The 18,472-nt window shown below is 48.8% G+C and overlaps 2 protein-coding genes across 2 annotated transcripts in view; one reads left to right on the top strand and one right to left on the bottom strand.

The window, feature by feature from the left end:
* The window catches only part of LOC309332990 (protein-lysine 6-oxidase-like), a 285,922-nt gene that overhangs the window by 178,758 nt on the left and 88,692 nt on the right, over nucleotides 1-18,472 (bottom strand). The window lies entirely within an intron of this gene.
* Nucleotides 2,210-7,586, top strand: LOC309332953 (elongation factor 2-like). The gene is made up of 6 exons (XM_081846341.1): nucleotides 2,210-2,491; nucleotides 2,647-2,754; nucleotides 3,957-4,310; nucleotides 5,801-5,983; nucleotides 6,076-6,208; nucleotides 7,095-7,586. The coding sequence occupies exons 1-6, from the start codon at nucleotides 2,246-2,248 to the stop codon at nucleotides 7,286-7,288; spliced, it is 1,218 nt and encodes a 405-aa protein (XP_081702467.1). The 5' UTR covers nucleotides 2,210-2,245; the 3' UTR covers nucleotides 7,289-7,586.

Genomic DNA, 18,472 nt, shown 5'->3' with positions numbered 1-18,472 from the left:
CTAAATATAGAGGTGATAATAATGAATATTATCATCTGTATATTTATTTGGTTCCAACTCCTCCAAGCAACCAGACTAACAGAACTTGTTTCTTCCTTAGGCGAGAGGCCCCCCAGCACGAGGGGGGAAAGGCTCCAGCGCCTGCTCCCGGGACAAAGATCGGCAGAACATCGCGGCGGTTCCCGGCGGTTCCTGATCCTCGCCTGCCTCACCCTCCCTCCGTTCCCCGTGCGGGAATGGCTCCTGCCCGGCCGTACCTGGCACAGAAGCAGCAGCCAAGGCTCCCCCCCATCAAAAACGCCTCCCAAGTGATTCCGGAGCAGGGGGATTCTTTGGCTGCTGCCTCTGTGCCAGGCCGGTCGGGAGGGAGCCCTGACGCTGCCCGCATGGAGGAGTTCAGGGTGGGGCAGTTAATAAGATCAGGTAGGAAGAAATGCCCCCTTCTCAGATCCCCACCCTCCTGCCCCAGACTGGGGCTCGCGCCGGCTGATGTCTCCCTTTCTTTTGCAGCGAGGAGAAGGCTCAGCCTGGGAGCCGCCGCATCCCGGGAGGGCCTGGAGCCGAGACAACGGCCTCTCGCCTCAAAGGTAAGGGGACAGGGGGGTTTCATTGCTTTGCCGCTCACGATTTGCGGGTTTGCAGGGCGCGGGCAGGGGGCGCGTCAGAATGTCACCCCCCCTTCAGGATAGCACCTGGGGCAGCCCGCCCCCCTGCCCCCCATCGGTACGCCCCTCGCCAGAAACAGGAGCCCTCTGCTCCCCTGGGACTCGACTTCCTGCAACGGCTTCTTGAAGCCCCGTCCCTGGTCGTTTGGTCAGTGACAGACCATTCACACATTCAGGGATTCCTTCTTTCTTGCAGGGTAGGACTGCTGCACCGCTGTGGCTGCTGCTGAAGTCCCCTCCCCACAAATAATACAGGTAAGAGGAAGAAGGGAGAATTTGCACGGAGGAGGGAGAACACCCTGCTCCAGACTTCCAGGCCAACTCTCATACTTAAAACCAAGGCGTTCCTACAAGAGCCAGTATCAAAATAACATGGAAGCAGTACAGAAATGGATAAGGCGGAGCTATAGCTGATAAGGAATGCAGTGTCACCATCTGCAGCGATCATGGAGCCCAAGAAAGTAAAATCTCTCACTGCCTCCATTTCTTAGAATCCTAGAATCCTAGAGTTGGAAGAGACCCCAAGGGCCATGGAGTCCAACCCCCCTGCCAAGCAGGAAACACCATCAGAGCACTCCTGACATATGGTTGTCAAGCCTCTGCTTAAAGACCTCCAAAGAAGGAGACTCCACCACACTCCTGGGCAGCAAATTCCACTGTCGAACAGCTCTTACTGTCAGGAAGTTCTTCCTAATGTTTAGGTGGAATCTTCTTTCTTGTAGTTTGGAGCCATTGCTCCGTGTCCGCTTCTCTGGAGCAGCAGAAAACAACCTTTCTCCCTCCTCTATGTGACATCCTTTTATATATTTGAACATGGCTATCATATCACCCCTTAACCTCCTCTTCTCCAGGCTAAACATGCCCAGCTCCCTTAGCCGTTCCTGTAGTTTCCCCCTGGCAGTGGCTCATTCCAAAAGAACGCCAGTCTGCCCCCAGAGCAGAATTTCCAGCCCCCCCCCCCGCTGCTTTTGCTGTACTGCACCTTCCCACCACTTCTGCATAATTCCCCCCCCCCTTCCTCTCCTTCTTCCGAATGTCTCAACAAATGAAACTGATCTGTAAAAAATGTTACTTGGAGAGAGAAAGGAGAGAGAGATTGCACATACTTTTGTAAACTAAGAAAATCTTTTTTTAATTTATTTATTTTTTAAAATGATATTTATTAGATTTTAACAAGAAAAAAGTTACATAACAATTAACAGGAGAAAAAACACCAGAAAAATTAAAAAAAACCAAAAGTTTAACATACAAAAGAAGAAAAAAAATAATAATCCCTTTTTTCAATTACTTACGATTCATTTACTTATTTTGCTGACTTCCTCTCACCTCCCTTTTTTTTTATTCCATTTAAAAGTTAGTTCAGCAAATTCATACCCTCTTGATTTACCCTTAAATTCATCGTCATATGTTCTAACTTCAAATTTTCATCTAATGTCAATCCATTCTTATTTTACCTTATTACTTGAATTTCATTTCAGAATCGTTAACATTGAAAATTTTACAGTTCTAAGAAAGTCTTTTTAAAAAATACATATTTTTTTTTAAAAAAAATCTCTCCCCTCTCTAGAACCATTCTCCTGATGGGCCGCTACGTGGAGCCCATCGAGGACGTGCCTTGCGGCAACATCGTGGGGCTGGTTGGCGTCGACCAGTTCCTGGTCAAGACGGGCACCATCACCACCTTTGAGCACGCCCACAACCTGCGCGTCATGAAGTTCAGCGTCAGCCCCGTGGTGCGCGTCGCCGTGGAAGCCAAGAACCCAGCCGACCTGCCCAAGCTGGTGGAGGGGCTGAAGAGGCTGGCAAAGTCTGACCCCATGGTGCAGGTGAGCGTAGAAAACCCATCGAGGCCTTCAAAGGGTTTTTAGGTGTGGGAGATGACAGGGGGGCAGCACATTGTGGTTTGGGGATGGGGGACGCTTCTCGGTTTGGGCTGGGCCTCATTCCTGCTTCATTCCTTTCCCTCTTCCCCATCTTCCAGTGTATCATTGAGGAGTCTGGGGAGCACATCATTGCTGGCGCTGGGGAGCTGCATCTGGAGATCTGCCTGAAGGATCTTGAGGAGGACCATGCCTGCATTCCAATTAAGGTACCGTATTTTTCGTCCCATAGGGCACACTGCCCTATAGGACGCACCTAGTTTTTTTGGGGGGGGGGGAATAAAGGGGAAAAAAAATTATCCCCCAGGCGCAGGGGAAGCCCAAGCTTTCCCCCGACCCCAGCCCCCAGAACAGCCTGCTATCCGCAAGCCTACGGAGCCCGCCAGGAAGTCGCGCCGGTCTCCCCAGGCTTGCGCAGAGCTGCGCGAAGCCTGGGACTGCAGGCAGCTCTGCGCAACCCTCGGGAGACTGGCGCGAAGCCACGCCGGTCTCCCAAGGGTTGGGCAGAGCTTCCTGAAGCCTGAAGAGCGAGAGGGGTCGGTGCGCACCGACCCTTCTCGCTCTCCAGGCTTCAGCGAAAGCCTGCATTCGCCCCATAGGACGCACACACATTTCCCCTTCATTTTTGGAGGGGGAAAAGTGTGTCCTATAGGGCGAAAAATATGGTAATTGCACCACGTGACAAGTCTCGAGTCTGGTCTTGGTGGCTCTAAGACACCGGCAAGCAGGACCCGACCATGAGAGCACTCTCACCCTCCCTTGGTTCCCAGCAAGTGGCATTCAGGAGCATTACTAGAATGAATAATAATAATAATAATAATAATGATAATAATAATAATAATAAATAAATAATTTATTATTTATACTCTGCCCATCTGGCTGGTTTTCCCCAGCCACTCTGGGTGGCTTCCAACAAAATAATAAAATGCAATAGTGTCAAACATTAAAAGCTTCCCTAAGCAGGGCTGCCTTCAGATGTCTTCTATATAGAATAAGAGGCCAAGGAGAGCGTATGTTTAGAGAAGATTGGAAAACATTTTTTGAATACTGTATATGCGGTCAAAATTGTGTACCCTTGAAAACGCTGTCAGCATTAAGATAAATTCAACTGTGTCAAAAAGTTTTGATGGATGCAATAATGGAATACTGAATGGCATAGCTTTTGTAAAATATGCAGGGATTTATAAGCTGTGAAAAGAGAAGAAGGGAAGTCATTGATTTCTTAAGGATGTAAAAAATGAGTATTCTAAATTGTAAAACAGAAAATTAAGTAAAAAATTATAATAAATAAAAACAAAGCCATTGCTACAGATTATCTCAAGGCAATGTACAAGATGCAATAAAGACAGTCCGCATTGGCTTTGAAGCGGCTAGGGACTTAAAAGTTATTATTATTTAATCTTTCTGGCAGAAATCCGACCCGGTGGTCTCTTACCGCGAGACGGTCAGCGAGGAGTCGAGTGTCCTGTGCCTTTCCAAGTCTCCCAACAAGCACAACCGCCTGTACATGAAAGCCCGCCCCTTCCCCGACGGTCTGGCCGAGGACATCGACAAAGGCGACGTCTCAGCCCGCCAGGAGCTGAAGACACGGGCCCGTTACCTGGCCGAGAAGTACGAGTGGGACGTGGCCGAGGCCCGCAAGATCTGGTGCTTCGGCCCGGACGGCACTGGCCCCAACATCCTGACGGACATCACCAAGGGCGTGCAGTACCTCAACGAGATCAAGGACAGCGTTGTGGCAGGCTTCCAGTGGGCCACGAAGGAGGTAAGCAAGAGTGGGCGCAACTCATCGCAGGGCGGTGGGCTGTCTGCGTCCTGCCTTCTTGGAACGGAGCAGAGACTTGCTGCAGTTTCCGAATAATAATTTATTACTTGCACCCCGCTCATCTGGCTGGGTTTCCCCAGCCGCTCTGGGCGGCTTCCAACAAAATATTAAAATACAATAGTCCGTCAAACATTAAAAGCTTCCCTAAACAGGACTGCCTTCAGATGTCTTCTAAAAGTCTGGTAGTTGATTTCCTCTTTGGCATCTGGTGGGAGGGCGTTCCACAGGCCCTCTGCCTGGTTCCCTGCAACTTTTGAGTGCTTTGTCGAATCAGCCTCGTATGTGATTTCCTCTTGCCTCCCCCTGAGTTGCGAAGGGGCGTCCTTTTAAGGGGTTCACTTTTCCTTGCCGGGTGTTGCTTGGCCTGCGTTTCTCCGTGATCGAGGAGGGTGCGGGTGTCGTCTCCAAATTCCCCTTCCTCCTGCTGGGTGCCCTGTCCGTTCCCCCTCTGAGGGCCTGGGTACTGCCCAACACACACACACACACACACACACACACACACACTGCCTCTTCCTCGGGAGGAGCTGCCATGGGCAGTGGGGAGATGGTAGAAGATGAGGCTTTCAACCTCCGGGTCATAGGTTCTGGTCCCACATAGGGGAAAAGATTCCTGCGTTGCAAGACGTTGGACCATATGACCTCTGGGATCCCTTCCGATTCCATGGGATGACTGTACTGCGGAGCAGGGATGGAAAGGGAATCAAAGGATACTTGCATCTCCCCTGTTTCTAGTCTCCAATTCTCTCTTTTTATATATAATAATCATCATTAGTTTTCAATTACAATAACCCAGTAATAGCCTCATTATAACAATGCCAAAGTATATACAATTGCTGATTCCAATTATTCAGATGCCAAATTAAATAATTTAGGTGGCCTCCCGTGTGCTAGAATTGATGGTTTGATTATTTGCTTTATTTCTGCGTTCCAAAATCTTACCCATCCCAATTACACTCCAGTTAAAATAACAATCCCTTATACAACAACTGCAGCACTAACAACATCTATTCGTATTGCCATGTTACCTTAAACCTCCTGTGTGTGACAGTTATTCTGTCCATGATGTTCCTTCCCGTCCTTGTAAAATATTATGCCTATCCTTTCTCAGTTGTTGCTGCTCTCCATCATATCTAGACTCCGATTCTCTTTGCCCCTTAGTAGATCACGCTCTTCCCATTTTCTGGTCCCCCTGGGCGACTCCTCCTCCTCCTCCTGGCTCTGACAGTTTGCAGGAAGAAGGCTGACCATAAGCTGAATGAGGCATTGGCCCTTCCTTTGCTTCTTGGCTGCTATGGCAGAGTGCTTAATTGCCTTTTTTTTTAAAAAAAAAAACTACATTGCCTGCTTTAGAGGAAGGACAGAAAAGTTGAGTTGAATGCAAACTAGAAAATGATTTTCTCTCCCACCCCCAACCCCTCTCTTTTCTCCAGGGTGCTCTTTGCGAGGAAAACATGCGCGCCGTCCGCTTTGACGTGCACGACGTGACCCTGCACGCCGACGCCATCCACCGCGGAGGTGGCCAAATCATTCCCACGGCCAGAAGGTGCCTCTATGCCTGCGTGTTGACGGCTCAGCCCCGCCTCATGGAGCCCATCTACCTTGTGGAGATCCAGGTGGGTAACTGGAGGCAGGCTGTGTTCTTAAGAGCCCGCTGGCTTGACTCCGTGCAGTGCTGTAACATATACCCGCTTTCTTCCACTTCCAGTGCCCAGAACAGGTTGTGGGTGGCATCTATGGCGTGCTGAACAGGAAGCGGGGGCACGTCTTTGAGGAGTCCCAGGTGGCCGGCACCCCCATGTTTGTGGTCAAGGCCTACCTTCCTGTCAACGAGTCCTTTGGTAAGTGTCAGCTTTTATCAGCCTCCCTTGGCACTTGCATCTTCCAGGTGACCTTTGTCAGCAGCTGGAGGTGTGAAGGATCGATCAGAGGTTGTCTCCCAGGCTAAAAGTGTTGGTACTTACCTTTATGGCCCATTATACCTGAAGGAACGTATCTACCCCCATAGTTCAGCTTGGACAGTGAGGCCCAGCTCTGAGGGCCTTCTCAGTAGTGGTGCCCTCCCTGTGGAACACCTTCCCATCAGATGTCAAGGAAATAAACTATCTGATTTTTAGAAGACATCTGAAGGCAGCCCTGTTTAGGGAAGTTTTCAATGTTTGATGTTTGATCGTGTTTTTAGTATTCTGTTGAGAGCTGCCTAGAGTGGCTGGGGAAACTCAGCCAGGTGGGTTGGGTATAAATTATCACTAATATTAAACCACAGAGCCTAGGACCTGCCGATCTGAAGGTCGGCGGTCCGAATCCCCGTGACGGGGTGAGCTCCCGTTGCTCGGTCCCTGCTCCTGCCAACCTAGCAGTTCAAAAGCACGTCAAAGTGCAAGTAGATAAATAGGTACCGCTCCAGCGGGGAGGTAAACAGCGTTTCCGTGCGCTGCTCTGGTTCGCCAGAAGCAGCTTAGTCCTGCAGGCCACATGACCCGGAAGCTGTACGCCGGTTCCCTTGGCCAAGAAAGCGAGATGAGCACCGCAACCCCAGAGTCTGTCACAGCTGGACCTAATGGTCATGGGTCCCTTTGCCTTATGCCTCTAGGATGCTGCTTTTAGTTAAGACAAGGAGCTGGTTGTGGGGTGTGTGGGTAAATTTGAACACCTGTATTTCTGTCGTACAGTTTTGTTTGCTTATAGTATAAACTCTTCTCTCTCTTTCTCCCTCCCTCTTCTCAGGCTTCACCGCTGACTTGAGATCCAACACAGGTGGCCAGGCTTTCCCCCAGTGTGTGTTTGACCACTGGCAGATCTTGCCCGGAGACCCGTTTGACAACACCAGCCGCCCCTGCCAGGTGGTCGCCGAGACCCGCAAGCGCAAAGGGCTGAAGGAGGGCATTCCCGCACTAGATAACTTCCTGGACAAATTGTAAAAACCAATCAACCAAGCAGAATTAAAAATGCCACACCAGATGTAAAAGAATAAATTGAAAAATGTATGTTGTGGGACTCCAAATTTAACTTGCATAATAACATCAGTGCCACAGCTGTCTTGCAAAAGGCATTGGGGCCAGTTCTTGCTTGATCTTCTGTCTCGGGGCAGATTTTATAAAGAGCCGTGTCTGCATTCAGCCTTAGAGGTTCCCGGCCGTCTGCACACGAACTAGCGGGGCCGCTCACCCAGTGCCATTAGAACTTCCAAAAATACATTTCCATTTGATGCAACTGAAACGTTGCCCGCCTCCATATTTATTTGACGCTCGGAGCCAAGTGAGGGGGGGGGGGACCTGGCTTTTCCTCCCTTGGTTTGCAGGTTGGGGAGGACAGGCAAACTTCCGAAAAGAAAAGGGTGTGTGAAATTTCATTCCATACTCAAATACTGGATTCGATGGGGAAGGGGGGGGCAGTCGAGGAATTTTCTTTTAGGATTGGGAGAGAAGGGGGGGGGGGAGAGGCTTTTCTAGTTGGGCAAAAGCTAGAAGGCCCGCAGCCTCTCTGCTAAATGGGTGTCATTGTGCAAATCAATGTATTAGTACCACTGGAGTAATAAATTTAATAAGACGAGGCTGCCTGTTGTGTTGGATGTCTTTAAGAGCTGTTGAGACCTGAGCCCACACATTTAGAAGCAAGGGGGGAGCTCATCTGTGCTGTACGAAAGCAGTTTTACTTAGAAAACGGTGCGCTTAGTGCAGGGGTTGCATGTGTGCACACAGTCCTTTGCTGGCGCCTGCAGGGCTGTTGTAATGAGGCCCGCGGCAAGTATTCAGCCGTAGCCCATAGACCAGGCTGCAGTGTGTGGTGCCCACAGCAGTTGATCTGGTTCGGCAGATAATGCCCACAGGCCTCAAAAAGATGAGCGGTCCTTGACTAGAAGCTTCACAGCTCCCTGATTTTGGCATATATCACTGTCATGCAACCCAGGGTCGGTCTTTTCAAAAGACAATAGAATTTCAACCTGTGGAGCATTAGCGGCTGAAGGCCTCTGGGTTTAATTTTTGTGAATAGCTGGTCAAAAACACACAGGATGGTTTTTGCAAAGTCCCAGCAAGCAAATCAGGACGAGTGCTCATTAACTTGTAACCACCCCCTCTTCCCTTGCAAACAGCAGGCTCGATGAGGAATAGATATAATCGAACCTGTTTGCAAGCAATCAAAATAGGTCGCCTGGGGACTCTCGCAGACATGAATAAAGACCAGTAGTGATTGAGTGAATGATATCTTTGTGATAATTAAGAGGTATATACACTTCACTGAATAAGTGGACTTGTTTCATGTTTCCTGAAACAATAGGCAAATCAAAACAATGGCTATCCTTTGAAAGTCACACTTCTCTGAATTGAGCAAATCCAGCCCAACGTATGTCTAAATTAGGCTAAAGTGGACATTGAAACGAGTGGCAGAAAACTGCATTACTGTATATTACAGGAAATTGCTTGCATAATGTGTGTATGAGCAAAATTGCATATGAAAATCTGGCTATTGGGAGAAATTTTCAATAGAGCTTTTAAGGAACAAGCAAACGCCCCACCACCACCCTGAAAATCAAACATGGAACTGAATTTGTGATTGGGAAAAATGGGAAATTGACATTTGTCCTAATCACTAAACCTCGCCTGCCTTGCCAAGATACCTTTGGGAGAAGAAAGGGTTAAGGAGTAAACTGCCCCAATCCTAAATGGATTCCCTAAAATGGGTGGGTGGCGCTTGTACACTTGCAACACCTGCATCCAGGTGTCTTGCTCTGCTTTCCTTTGGACCCCATCAGTGAGTCTTGTCATCTGGGCAGCGCAGGACCCCCATATTCACTGCCCAGGCTTACGCCCTGGGGTGGTCACTTGGGTGCTGCGAACAGTGGTTTGATTTCACCCCTGGAGGTGCACTCCATTGTCTTTTGAGACAGCCTGATGTCTGCAAGCACTGAGGTCACACAGTCTGGCCTGCTGGTAAAAAGTAAAGGTAAAGGGACCCCTGACCATTAGGTCCAGTCGTGCCCTACTCTGGGGTTGCGGCGTTCATCTTGCTTTATTGGCCGAGGGAGCCGGCGTACAGCTTCCGGGTCATGTGGCCAGCAGGACTAAGCCGCTTCTGGCGAACCAGAGCAGCGCACGGAAATGCCGCTTACCTTCCCGCAGGAGCAGTACCTATTTATCTACTAGCACTTTGATGTGCTTTCGAACTGCTAGGTTGGCAGGAGCAGGGACCGAGCAACGGGAGCTCACCCCGTCACGGGGATTCGAACCGCCGACCTGATCGGCAAGTCCTAGGTTCTGTGGTTTAACCCACAGCGCCACCCGCGTCTGGCCTGCTGGTACCTGCCAGCCTAATGGCTCTTAAGGTAGACTCAGCCTGAAGTTTGTGTTTGGGGAGGCTCATGTTAGATATATTCAGGTGGGAAATCGTTTGGGCTTTGGGGTCCGGATCTTTACTACCTGACCCCACCGAGTGGGCGGACTGGCTGTGTGGGGCAACCCACAGGTCAATCGCACAGCATCATGTACATGTGAGTTGCTCCACCTGTCAAAATTCCTTATGGAGGGCTCCCAACAGCTGCACAAAGGGCGTTGTGTATTGCCAGTCCCAACCCTGCATTTTGCCCAACTGATGGGCACAGCGAACACACTGCTCCAAGCAAAAATCAACCCGTCCCTTGCAATCTGTGTTTGTTAGCATGGGAGGGTGTGGTTTGAGGAAAATGGCCTTGCAAGCAGAATTATTATTATTTAATAAATTCATATAACCACCCTTTATCTTTAGATCTCGGGGCAGTTCCCGCTCCTGATTAAGAAGTTTAAGGAGCACCTTGATTTGGTCCAGGAAACAAAAAAGGCAGCCGATAACTGAGCGTGGTATGGTGCAAAAACCAGGTATCCACAATAGTTCTTGCTGCCATGCCTGGTTTCTGAAGTGTCTACAAGCCTGAACGCCAAGCGCACTGCATTCTAAACTAGATTTGCCCAATGCTTGGCACGATGAAGAAGAAGAAGAGTTTGGATTTGATATCCCGCCTTTCACTCCCTTTAAGGAGTCTCAAAGCGGCTAACAGTCTCCTTTCCCTTCCTCCCCCACAACAAACACTCTGAGGTGAGTGGCGCTGAGAGACGTCAGAGAAGTGTGACTGGCCCAAGGTCACCCAGCAGCTGCAGGTGGAGGAGCGGGGAATTGAACCCGGTTCCCCAGATTACGAGACTACCGCTCTTAACCACTACACCACACTGGCTCTCTGGCTGGTGGCCAGTTTAGCTGGAGGCGTCCTGAAGGGACATTAGCTGCCTTGGGGTTTCCAGAGGATTTTGGACTCCTTGGGCCCCAGCTGGCATGCCCAAGGATTAGGAGCTGTTGGAGTTTATTGTCCCATAAAGTCACCATTAAAAAAACCTCTAAATGAGGGTGAAAGTGGAGAGCACAAAATACGGTCTGAAGCTCAGCATCAAAAAAACTAAGATCATGGCCACTGGTCCCATCACCTCCTGGCAAATAGAAGGGGAAGAAATGGAGGCAATGAGAGATTTTACTTTCTTGGGCACCATCATAACTGCAGATGGTGACAGCAGTCACCAAATTAAAACTACCCATGTACTGTCTGAAACCCAAGGGATGCCAGTGAATTTGGGTGCATTGGTTGCCAGTGAATTCCCCCCCTCCCCGCTTTCCTGCCCCTCTAAGTGTAAAAACAAAATAAAAAAATTCCTTCCAGTAGCACCTTAAAGACCTCTAAGTGTAAACTGTAAGCAGAAATCCAGAAGTCGGTCCCATGTTGCAGCTTGGGAAGTCAGAGGTGGGTTGTAAGGTCTGGACAAACTGACCTCCAGTGCTTTAGGGAACATGGTGACTTCTTGTTGTTTAGTCGTGTCCGCCTCTTCGTGACCCCCTGGACCAGAGCACGCCAGGCACTCCTGTCTTCCACTGCCTCCTGCAATTTGGTCAAACTCATACTGGTAGCTTTGAGAACACTGTCCCACCATCTTGTCCTCTGTCGTCCCCTTCTCCTTGTGCCCTCCATCTTTCCCAACATCAGGGTCTTTTTCACGGAGAAAAAAAAATTATTTAAAAGAACATACAGTTATACCTTGGATCTCAAACGCCTTGCATTCCGGTCCCCGAATACTGCAACTGCCCGGAATGAGTGTTCTGGTTTGCAAACGTTCTTTGGAAGCTAAACGTCCGACGCAGGGCCGGATTTAGGATTGATGAGGCCCGAAGCTACTGAAGGTAATGGGGCCCTTTATCTGTCCAGCTGTCCTTTGTCAAAAACAAACTGCCGCTGTTTTTTGTGTTAAATATATGCTACAGTACAGTGGTATCTCACGATGTGAACAGGATCCGTTCCGGAGCCCCATTCGCTTCCAGGAGCGAACGTAACTAGCGACGGCACATCTGCGCACGCACGCATGCGTCGCTTTTTGCCTTTCTGCACATACGCGTGACATCATTTTGTGTGTCAGCGCATGCGCAAGCATCGAAACCTGGAAGTAACACACTTATTTATTTTTTTTAATGATATTTTATTACATTTTAACAGTAAAGAAGTTATAACACATAAAAGAAAAAACACAAGAAAGATACAAAAAACCCCAAAACCCCAAAATACAAAAATGCAAACATTTAACATAGAACGAAAAGAAACAACAAAAAACGAAAATCCCTCTTTTTTAATATCTCGTCTTTGATTAATTTGTTTTCATGACTTCCTCACGCCTCCCTTTTTTGTATTCCATTTAAAGATTGGTTCAGCAAATTCATATCCTGTTAGTTTATCCTTAATTATTTTTCCTCACATATTATAGCTTCAATTTTTCATCTAATATCAGTCCATTCTTACATATTCTTATGCCTTATTACTAGAACCCCTTCATTTCATTTCAATGCCATTAACATTCAAAAACGTTACAGTGTTTCTGTAAATAAATTTTAAATTTCTTCCAACCTTCTTCCACCAACTCTCCTCCCTGGTCTCGGATTCTGCCAGTCATTTCCGCCATTTCCATGTAGTCCATTACTTGCATCTGCCATTCTTCCAAGGTGGGTAGGTCTTGTGTCTTCCAATGCTTTGCGATGAGTATTCTTGCTGCTGCTGTAGCGTACATAAAGAAAGTTCTATCCTTCTTTAACACCAATTGGCCGACTGGAAGTAACACACTCTAGTCCAACCCCTGCAATGCAGGAATCTCAGCTCAAGAACCCATGGCAAGTGGCCGTTCAAGCACTGCTGGAAAATCTCCAAGGAAGGAGAGTCTACCGCCTTCTGAGGGATTTCCTCCCGCTGTCAAACAGCTCTTGCTGTCAGAAAGTTCTTCCTGGAGTCGGAATCTCCTTTATGGTCGCTTGAAGTCATGGCTTCAAGTCCTGAGGGCCTCTGGAGCAGGAGAAGACAAGCTTCCTCCTTGGGACGCCCTTGAGATATTGACAGGGCTCTCATATCCATGTCCGGAGGGACAAGCCTGGTAGATGAAGGGAACGCAGTGGATGTAGCCTACCTTGATTTCAGCAAGGCATTTGACAAGGTGTCCCATTATATTCTTGTAAAGAAGCTGGTAAAACGCGGACTTGACTATGCTACCACTCAGTGGATTTGTAACTGGCTGACTGACCGAACCCAAAGGGTGCTCATCAATGGTTCCTCTTCATCCTGGAGAAGAGTGACTAGTGGGGTGCCACAAGGTTCTGTCTTGGGCCCGGTCTTATTCAACATCTTTATCAACGACTTGGATGATGGACTCAAGGGCATCCTGATCAAATTTGCAGATGTCACCAAACTGGGAGGGGTGGCTAACACCCCAGAGGACAGGATCACACTTCAAAACGACCTTGACAGATTAGAGAACTGGGCCAAAACAAACAAGATGAATTTTAACAGGGAGAAATGTAAAGTATTGCACTTGGGCAAAAAAAATGAGAGGCACAAATACAAGATGGGTGACACCTGGCTTGAGAGCAGTACATGTGAAAAGGATCTAGGAGTCTTGGTTGACCACAAACTTGACATGAGCCAACAGTGTGACGCGGCAGCTAAAAAAGCCAATGCAATTCTGGGCTGCATCAATAGGAGTATAGCATCTAGATCAAGGGAAGTAATAGTGCCACTGTATTCTGCTCTGGTCAGACCTCACCTGGAGTACTGTGTCCAGTTCTGGGCACCACAGTGAAGGAAGGTGAGGACAGGTGACCTCACCTAGGCCCGAAGTCACCCCCCCCCCACCAAAGCAGGCTCAAAGCTTCTCAGAGCTTTTCAAAATCATTTTTCTCAGCAGCTAAAAGGCATTAGCTAAGCATCAGAAACATTCCGCTTGCTGTAACTAAAAAGATTGCAAGAAAGGTAGGGAACACAGTCCATTGTTTCTCAGGCCTTTCTGATTCCTTCTGGCCTTGCTAAAGAACCACATTGCAACTTACTTTCTGTCTGGGAACCATGCCAGAACAAGAGATTGAAACATATCTGAACACTCTGAAACCCCTTTCCCGGGAAGAGTCCAATAGTCCCAAGACAGCTTTCTGTTCATGCTCAGAGGACCCCTGTTGGAGGAGAAAGGAGGAAGGAACTGGAAAGGGGTATATATGCTTGTGCACATGACTGTGAATTTCGTGCATGCTTTTTGTGACTTATCACACTTGCTCCTTCTACCAGTTCATGGATGGTAGAAATAAAAGCCTTTTCTCCAAAACTATTCCTTGAGTGTCTGTTGACTCCCACTTCCCTTTCCCAGGCTCAATATTTTTCCCAACCGAGGGCAAAGCCTCATAAGGCTACATCAGTTCAAGAAGGACACGGACAAACTGGAACGTGTCCAGAGGAGGGCAACCAAAATGGTCAAAGGCCTGGAAACGATGCCTTATGAGGAACGGCTAAGGGAGCTGGGCATGTTTAGCCTGGAGAAGAGGAGGTTAAGGGGTGATATGATAGCCATGTTCAAATATATAAAAGGATGTCACATAGAGGAGGGAGAAAGGTTGTTTTCTGCTGCTCCAGAGAAGCGGACACGGAGCAATGGCTCCAAACTACAAGAAAGAAGATTCCACCTAAACATTAGGAAGAACTTCCTGACAGTAAGAGCTGTTTGACAGTGGAATTTGCTGCCCAGGAGTGTGGTGGAGTCTCCTTCTTTGGAGGTCTTTAAGCAGAGGCTTGACAACCATATGTCAGGAGTGCTCTGATGGTGTTTCCTGCTTAGCAGGGGGTTGGACTCCATGGCCCTTGTGGTCTCTTCCAACTCTAGGATTCTATGATTCTAGGGAGCAAAACATCTCTCTCTCCCCTTTCCCCACCCCATGCAGAATGGCAAGGGGTCTGTGCATCCAGCTGGGAAGGTGGTGGGAGTGTGGAGCCCAGCCAGGGCTGGTTGTGGGCAGGATCCTTGCACTGCCGGGGGTTGGACTAGATGCCCCTTGGCACCCCTTCCAACTCTGCCATGCTATGATTCTCTCGAGGAACAGGTGGGGGAGCAAGATGCAGAAGAAGGGGAGGCACAACCACACCCCCACCAGCCCCCTCTGGCCTGACCCACGGTGGCCTCATCCCAGCACACTTTGACACCCCCCTGGTTTTAAAGGGGATGCCTGTCAGATGACAGTGAGAGTTGGTAGAGAAAGATGGATTCTCAAGGTAGGAGGCCTAGAGGAGATGAGTGGCAATATTATTATTGTGAGGTGATGCTATTACAATTCCAAAGCAGGGAGGGAGGGGGAAGAGAGAGAGAGAGTGGAATTCTGGTGGAGACGGAAGATGGAAGGAGGCTTGGAAATGGAGTTTGAAGGGGGGGCAGGTGAGAGTCGGTTGAGAGCGGTGGGTTCTAGAAGGCGGCATGAGGGGCTGGAGCTGAGCTGGACACAGCCGTCATTTCTCCGAGAATGTGGCGGTTTAATGCAGCAGGAATGGGGACTCAGCCATATTGGAGGCAAGATGATTCTCTTGATTCAGGTGAGCCATGGAGCCAGGGCTTGGCTTGTAAAGAAATTGTACCTCAGGTTAAGAACTTTGCTTCAGGATGAGGACAGAAGTCGTGCTCTGGTGGCGCGGCGGCAGCGGGAAGCCCCATTAGCAAAAGTGGTGCTTCAGGTTAAGAACAGTTTCAGGTTAAGAACGGACCTCCAGAACGAATTAAGTTCTTAACCCGAGGCACCACTGTGCTGCTAAAGCCCAGATGCCTCACACCTCCCTCCAAGCTTCACAGAACTGGGCTGTGCCTGATTATCGTCTCCCAAAGCAACTTGTTGTTGTTTAGTCGTATCCCAATCTTTGTGACCCCCTGGACCACAGCACGCCAGGCACTCCTATCTTCCACTGCCTCCCACGGATTGGTCAAACTCATATTCATAGCTTCGAGAACAGTGTCCAACCGTCTTGTCCTCTGTCGTCCCTTTCTCCTTGTGCCCTCCATCTTTCCCAACATCAGGGTCTTTTCCAGGGAGTCTTCTCTTCTCATGAGGTGGCCAAAGTCTTGGAGCCTCAGCTTCACGATCTGTCCTTCCAGTGAGTACTCAGGGCTAATTTCCTTCAGAATGGATCGGTTTGATCTTCTTGCAGTCCATGGGACTCTCAAGAGTCTCCTCCAGCACCAGAATTCAAAAGCATCCATTCTCCGGCGATCAGCCTTCTTTATGGTCCAGTTCTCACTTCCATATATCACTACAGGGGAAACCATAGCTTTAACTATACAGACCTTTGTTGGCAAGGTGATGTCTCTGCTTTTTAAGATGCTGTCCAGATTTGTCATTGCTTTTCTCCCAAGAAGCAGGCATCTTTTAATTTCGTGACTGCTGTCACCTTCTGCAGTGATCATGGAGCCCAAGAAAGTAAAATCTCTGACTGCCTCCATTTTTCCCCCTTCTTGCATTTCCTTTTCATTGGGATGGTTTTTGTTTTCGTTCTCGGTCCATATACTGCTTAAGCCTGCCTTGTAGAATTTTAAGCATAACCTTGCTAGCATGTGAAATGAGTGCAATTGTGCGGTAGTTGGAGCATTCTTTGGCACTGCCCTTCTTTGGGATTGAGATGTAGACTGATCTTCTCCAATCCTCTGGCCACTGCTGAGTTTTCCAAACTTGCTGGCATATTGAGTGTAGCACCTTAACAGCATCATCGTTTAAAATTTTAAATAGTTCAGATGGAGTATCATCACTTCCACTGGCCTTGTTATTAGCAGTGCTTTCTAAGGCCCATTTGACTTCACTCTTCAGGATGTCTGGCTCAAGGTCAGCAACCACACTACCTGGGGTGTACGAGACATCCATATCTTTCTGGTATAATTCCTCTGTGTGTTCTTGCCACCTCTTCTTGATGTCTTCTGCTTCTGTTTGGTCCTTACCACTTTTGTCTTTGAACGAAATGTTCCTTTCATATCTCCAATTTTCTTGAACAGATCTGTTTTTTTTCCATTCTATTGTTTTCCTCTATTCCTTTGCATTGCTCTTTTAAGAAGGCCGTCTTGTCTCTCCTTGCTATTTTTTGGAAATCTGCATTCAATTTCCTGTATCTTTCACTATCTCCCTCGCATTTTGCTTGCCTTCTCTCCCCCGCTATTTGTAAGGCCTCGTTGGACAGCCATTTTGCTTTCTTGCATTTCCTTTTCATTGGGATGGTTTTAGTTGCTGCCTCCTGTATAATGTTGCGAGCCTCCATCCATAGTTCTTCAGGGACCCTGTCCACCAAATCTAAATCCTTAAACCTGTTCCTCATTTCCACTGTGTATTCATAAGGGATTTGATTTTGATTGTATCTAACCAGCCCAGTGATTTTTCCGACTTTCTTCAGTTAAAGCTTGAATTTTGCTATAAGAAGCTGATGATCTGAGACACGGTCAGCTCCAGGTCTTGTTTTTGCTCACTGTATAGAGCTTCTCCATCTTTGGCTGCAGAGAATATAATCAATCTGATTTCGATGCTGCCCACCTGGTGATGTCCATGTGTATAGTCGTCTCTTGTGTTGTTGGAAAAGCGTGTTTGTGGTGACCAGCTTGTTCTCTCGGCAGAACTCTATTAGCCTTTGCCCTGCTTCGTTTCGAACTCCATGGCCAAACTTGCCAGTTGTTCCTTTTATCTCTTGACTCCCTACTTTAGCGTTCCAATCCCCTGTAATGAGAAGAACATCCTTCTTTGGTGTCATTTCTATAAGCTGTTGTAAGTCTTCCCACCTGTAACCTCTTCCTATGGTTTTTATTTTCCTTTCTGTCTCCTAGGACATAAAAGGCTCCTGAAACGACCAAGTATGAAGGAGGCTGGAGGGGCACCACTTGAGATTGTGGTAGGTTAATTCCATGGGGAATCCATTCCCCACATGTGCAGGGAGGTCATGGTGCTGACCTGCGCAAAACAGGGCTGGGTTGGGGGTTGCAGTCCCGTCTCGCCCCAGCCCCTTGCCCCCCTCCTTCCAAGCCAGGGGTCAGGCGCCCACAGCCTGTGGTGACGTGGGCCTGGGCAGCCTGGCAGGGGTGCTTGTTCTGCCCCCCTAGAGAGTACAATGTCCTTCTCTCTTTGCAGGGCCGTGGTTTAGGGAAGGAGCAGCAGCCCAGTGATGCAGCGAGACCCAACAACATCTGGAGGTATGTTGTGACTTTGTGTGGCCGGGGAAGTGTTTCCCAGGGATCTTGGGGGTGGAGGAGGAAGGCCTGATTTAGAGATCCCTGTACTTTTATGAAGGTTTCTCTGTGGTCCAGGCAGGGCCCTAGCTAGGGGGTGGTGAGGTGGGCCCCCGCCAGGGGCGCAGGTGAGAGGTGGGGCACAAAATCGACTCCAAAATTTGTCCACCAACATGTCTAAATATAGAGGTGATAATAATGAATATTATCATCTGTATATTTATTTGGTTCCAACTCCTCCAAGCAACCAGACTAACAGAACTTGTTTCTTCCTTAGGCGAGAGGCCCCCCAGCACGAGGGGGGAAAGGCTCCAGCGCCTGCTCCCGGGACAAAGATCGGCAGAACATCCCGGCGGTTCCCGGCGGTTCCTGATCCTCGCCTGCCTCACCCTCCCTCCGTTCCCCATGCGGGAATGGCTCCTGCCCGGCCGTCCTTGGCGCAGAAGCAGCAGCCAAGGCTCCCCCCCATCAAAAACGCCTCCCAAGTGATTCCGGAGCCGGGGGACACTTTGGCTGCTGCCTCTGTGCCAGGCCGGTCGGGAGGGAGCC

The sequence above is a fragment of the Podarcis erhardii genome, assembly GCF_964252035.2.
Source record: "Podarcis erhardii genome assembly, chromosome: 18".
NCBI lineage: Eukaryota > Metazoa > Chordata > Lepidosauria > Squamata > Lacertidae > Podarcis > Podarcis erhardii.
This window is presented reverse-complemented; position numbering and strand designations above follow the sequence as displayed.

What these genes read in the sequence shown, in the direction of transcription:
- LOC309332953 (XM_081846341.1), top strand. Translation starts at nt 2,246, where the DNA reads ATGGGCCGCTACGTGGAGCCCATCGAGGACGTGCCTTGCGGCAACATC. An exon ending in AGTCTGACCCCATGGTGCAG is followed by an intron (nt 2,492 to 2,646) that starts GTGAGCGTAGAA and finishes CCCATCTTCCAG; the next exon opens with TGTATCATTGAGGAGTCTGG. An exon ending in ATGCCTGCATTCCAATTAAG is followed by an intron (nt 2,755 to 3,956) that starts GTACCGTATTTT and finishes TCTTTCTGGCAG; the next exon opens with AAATCCGACCCGGTGGTCTC.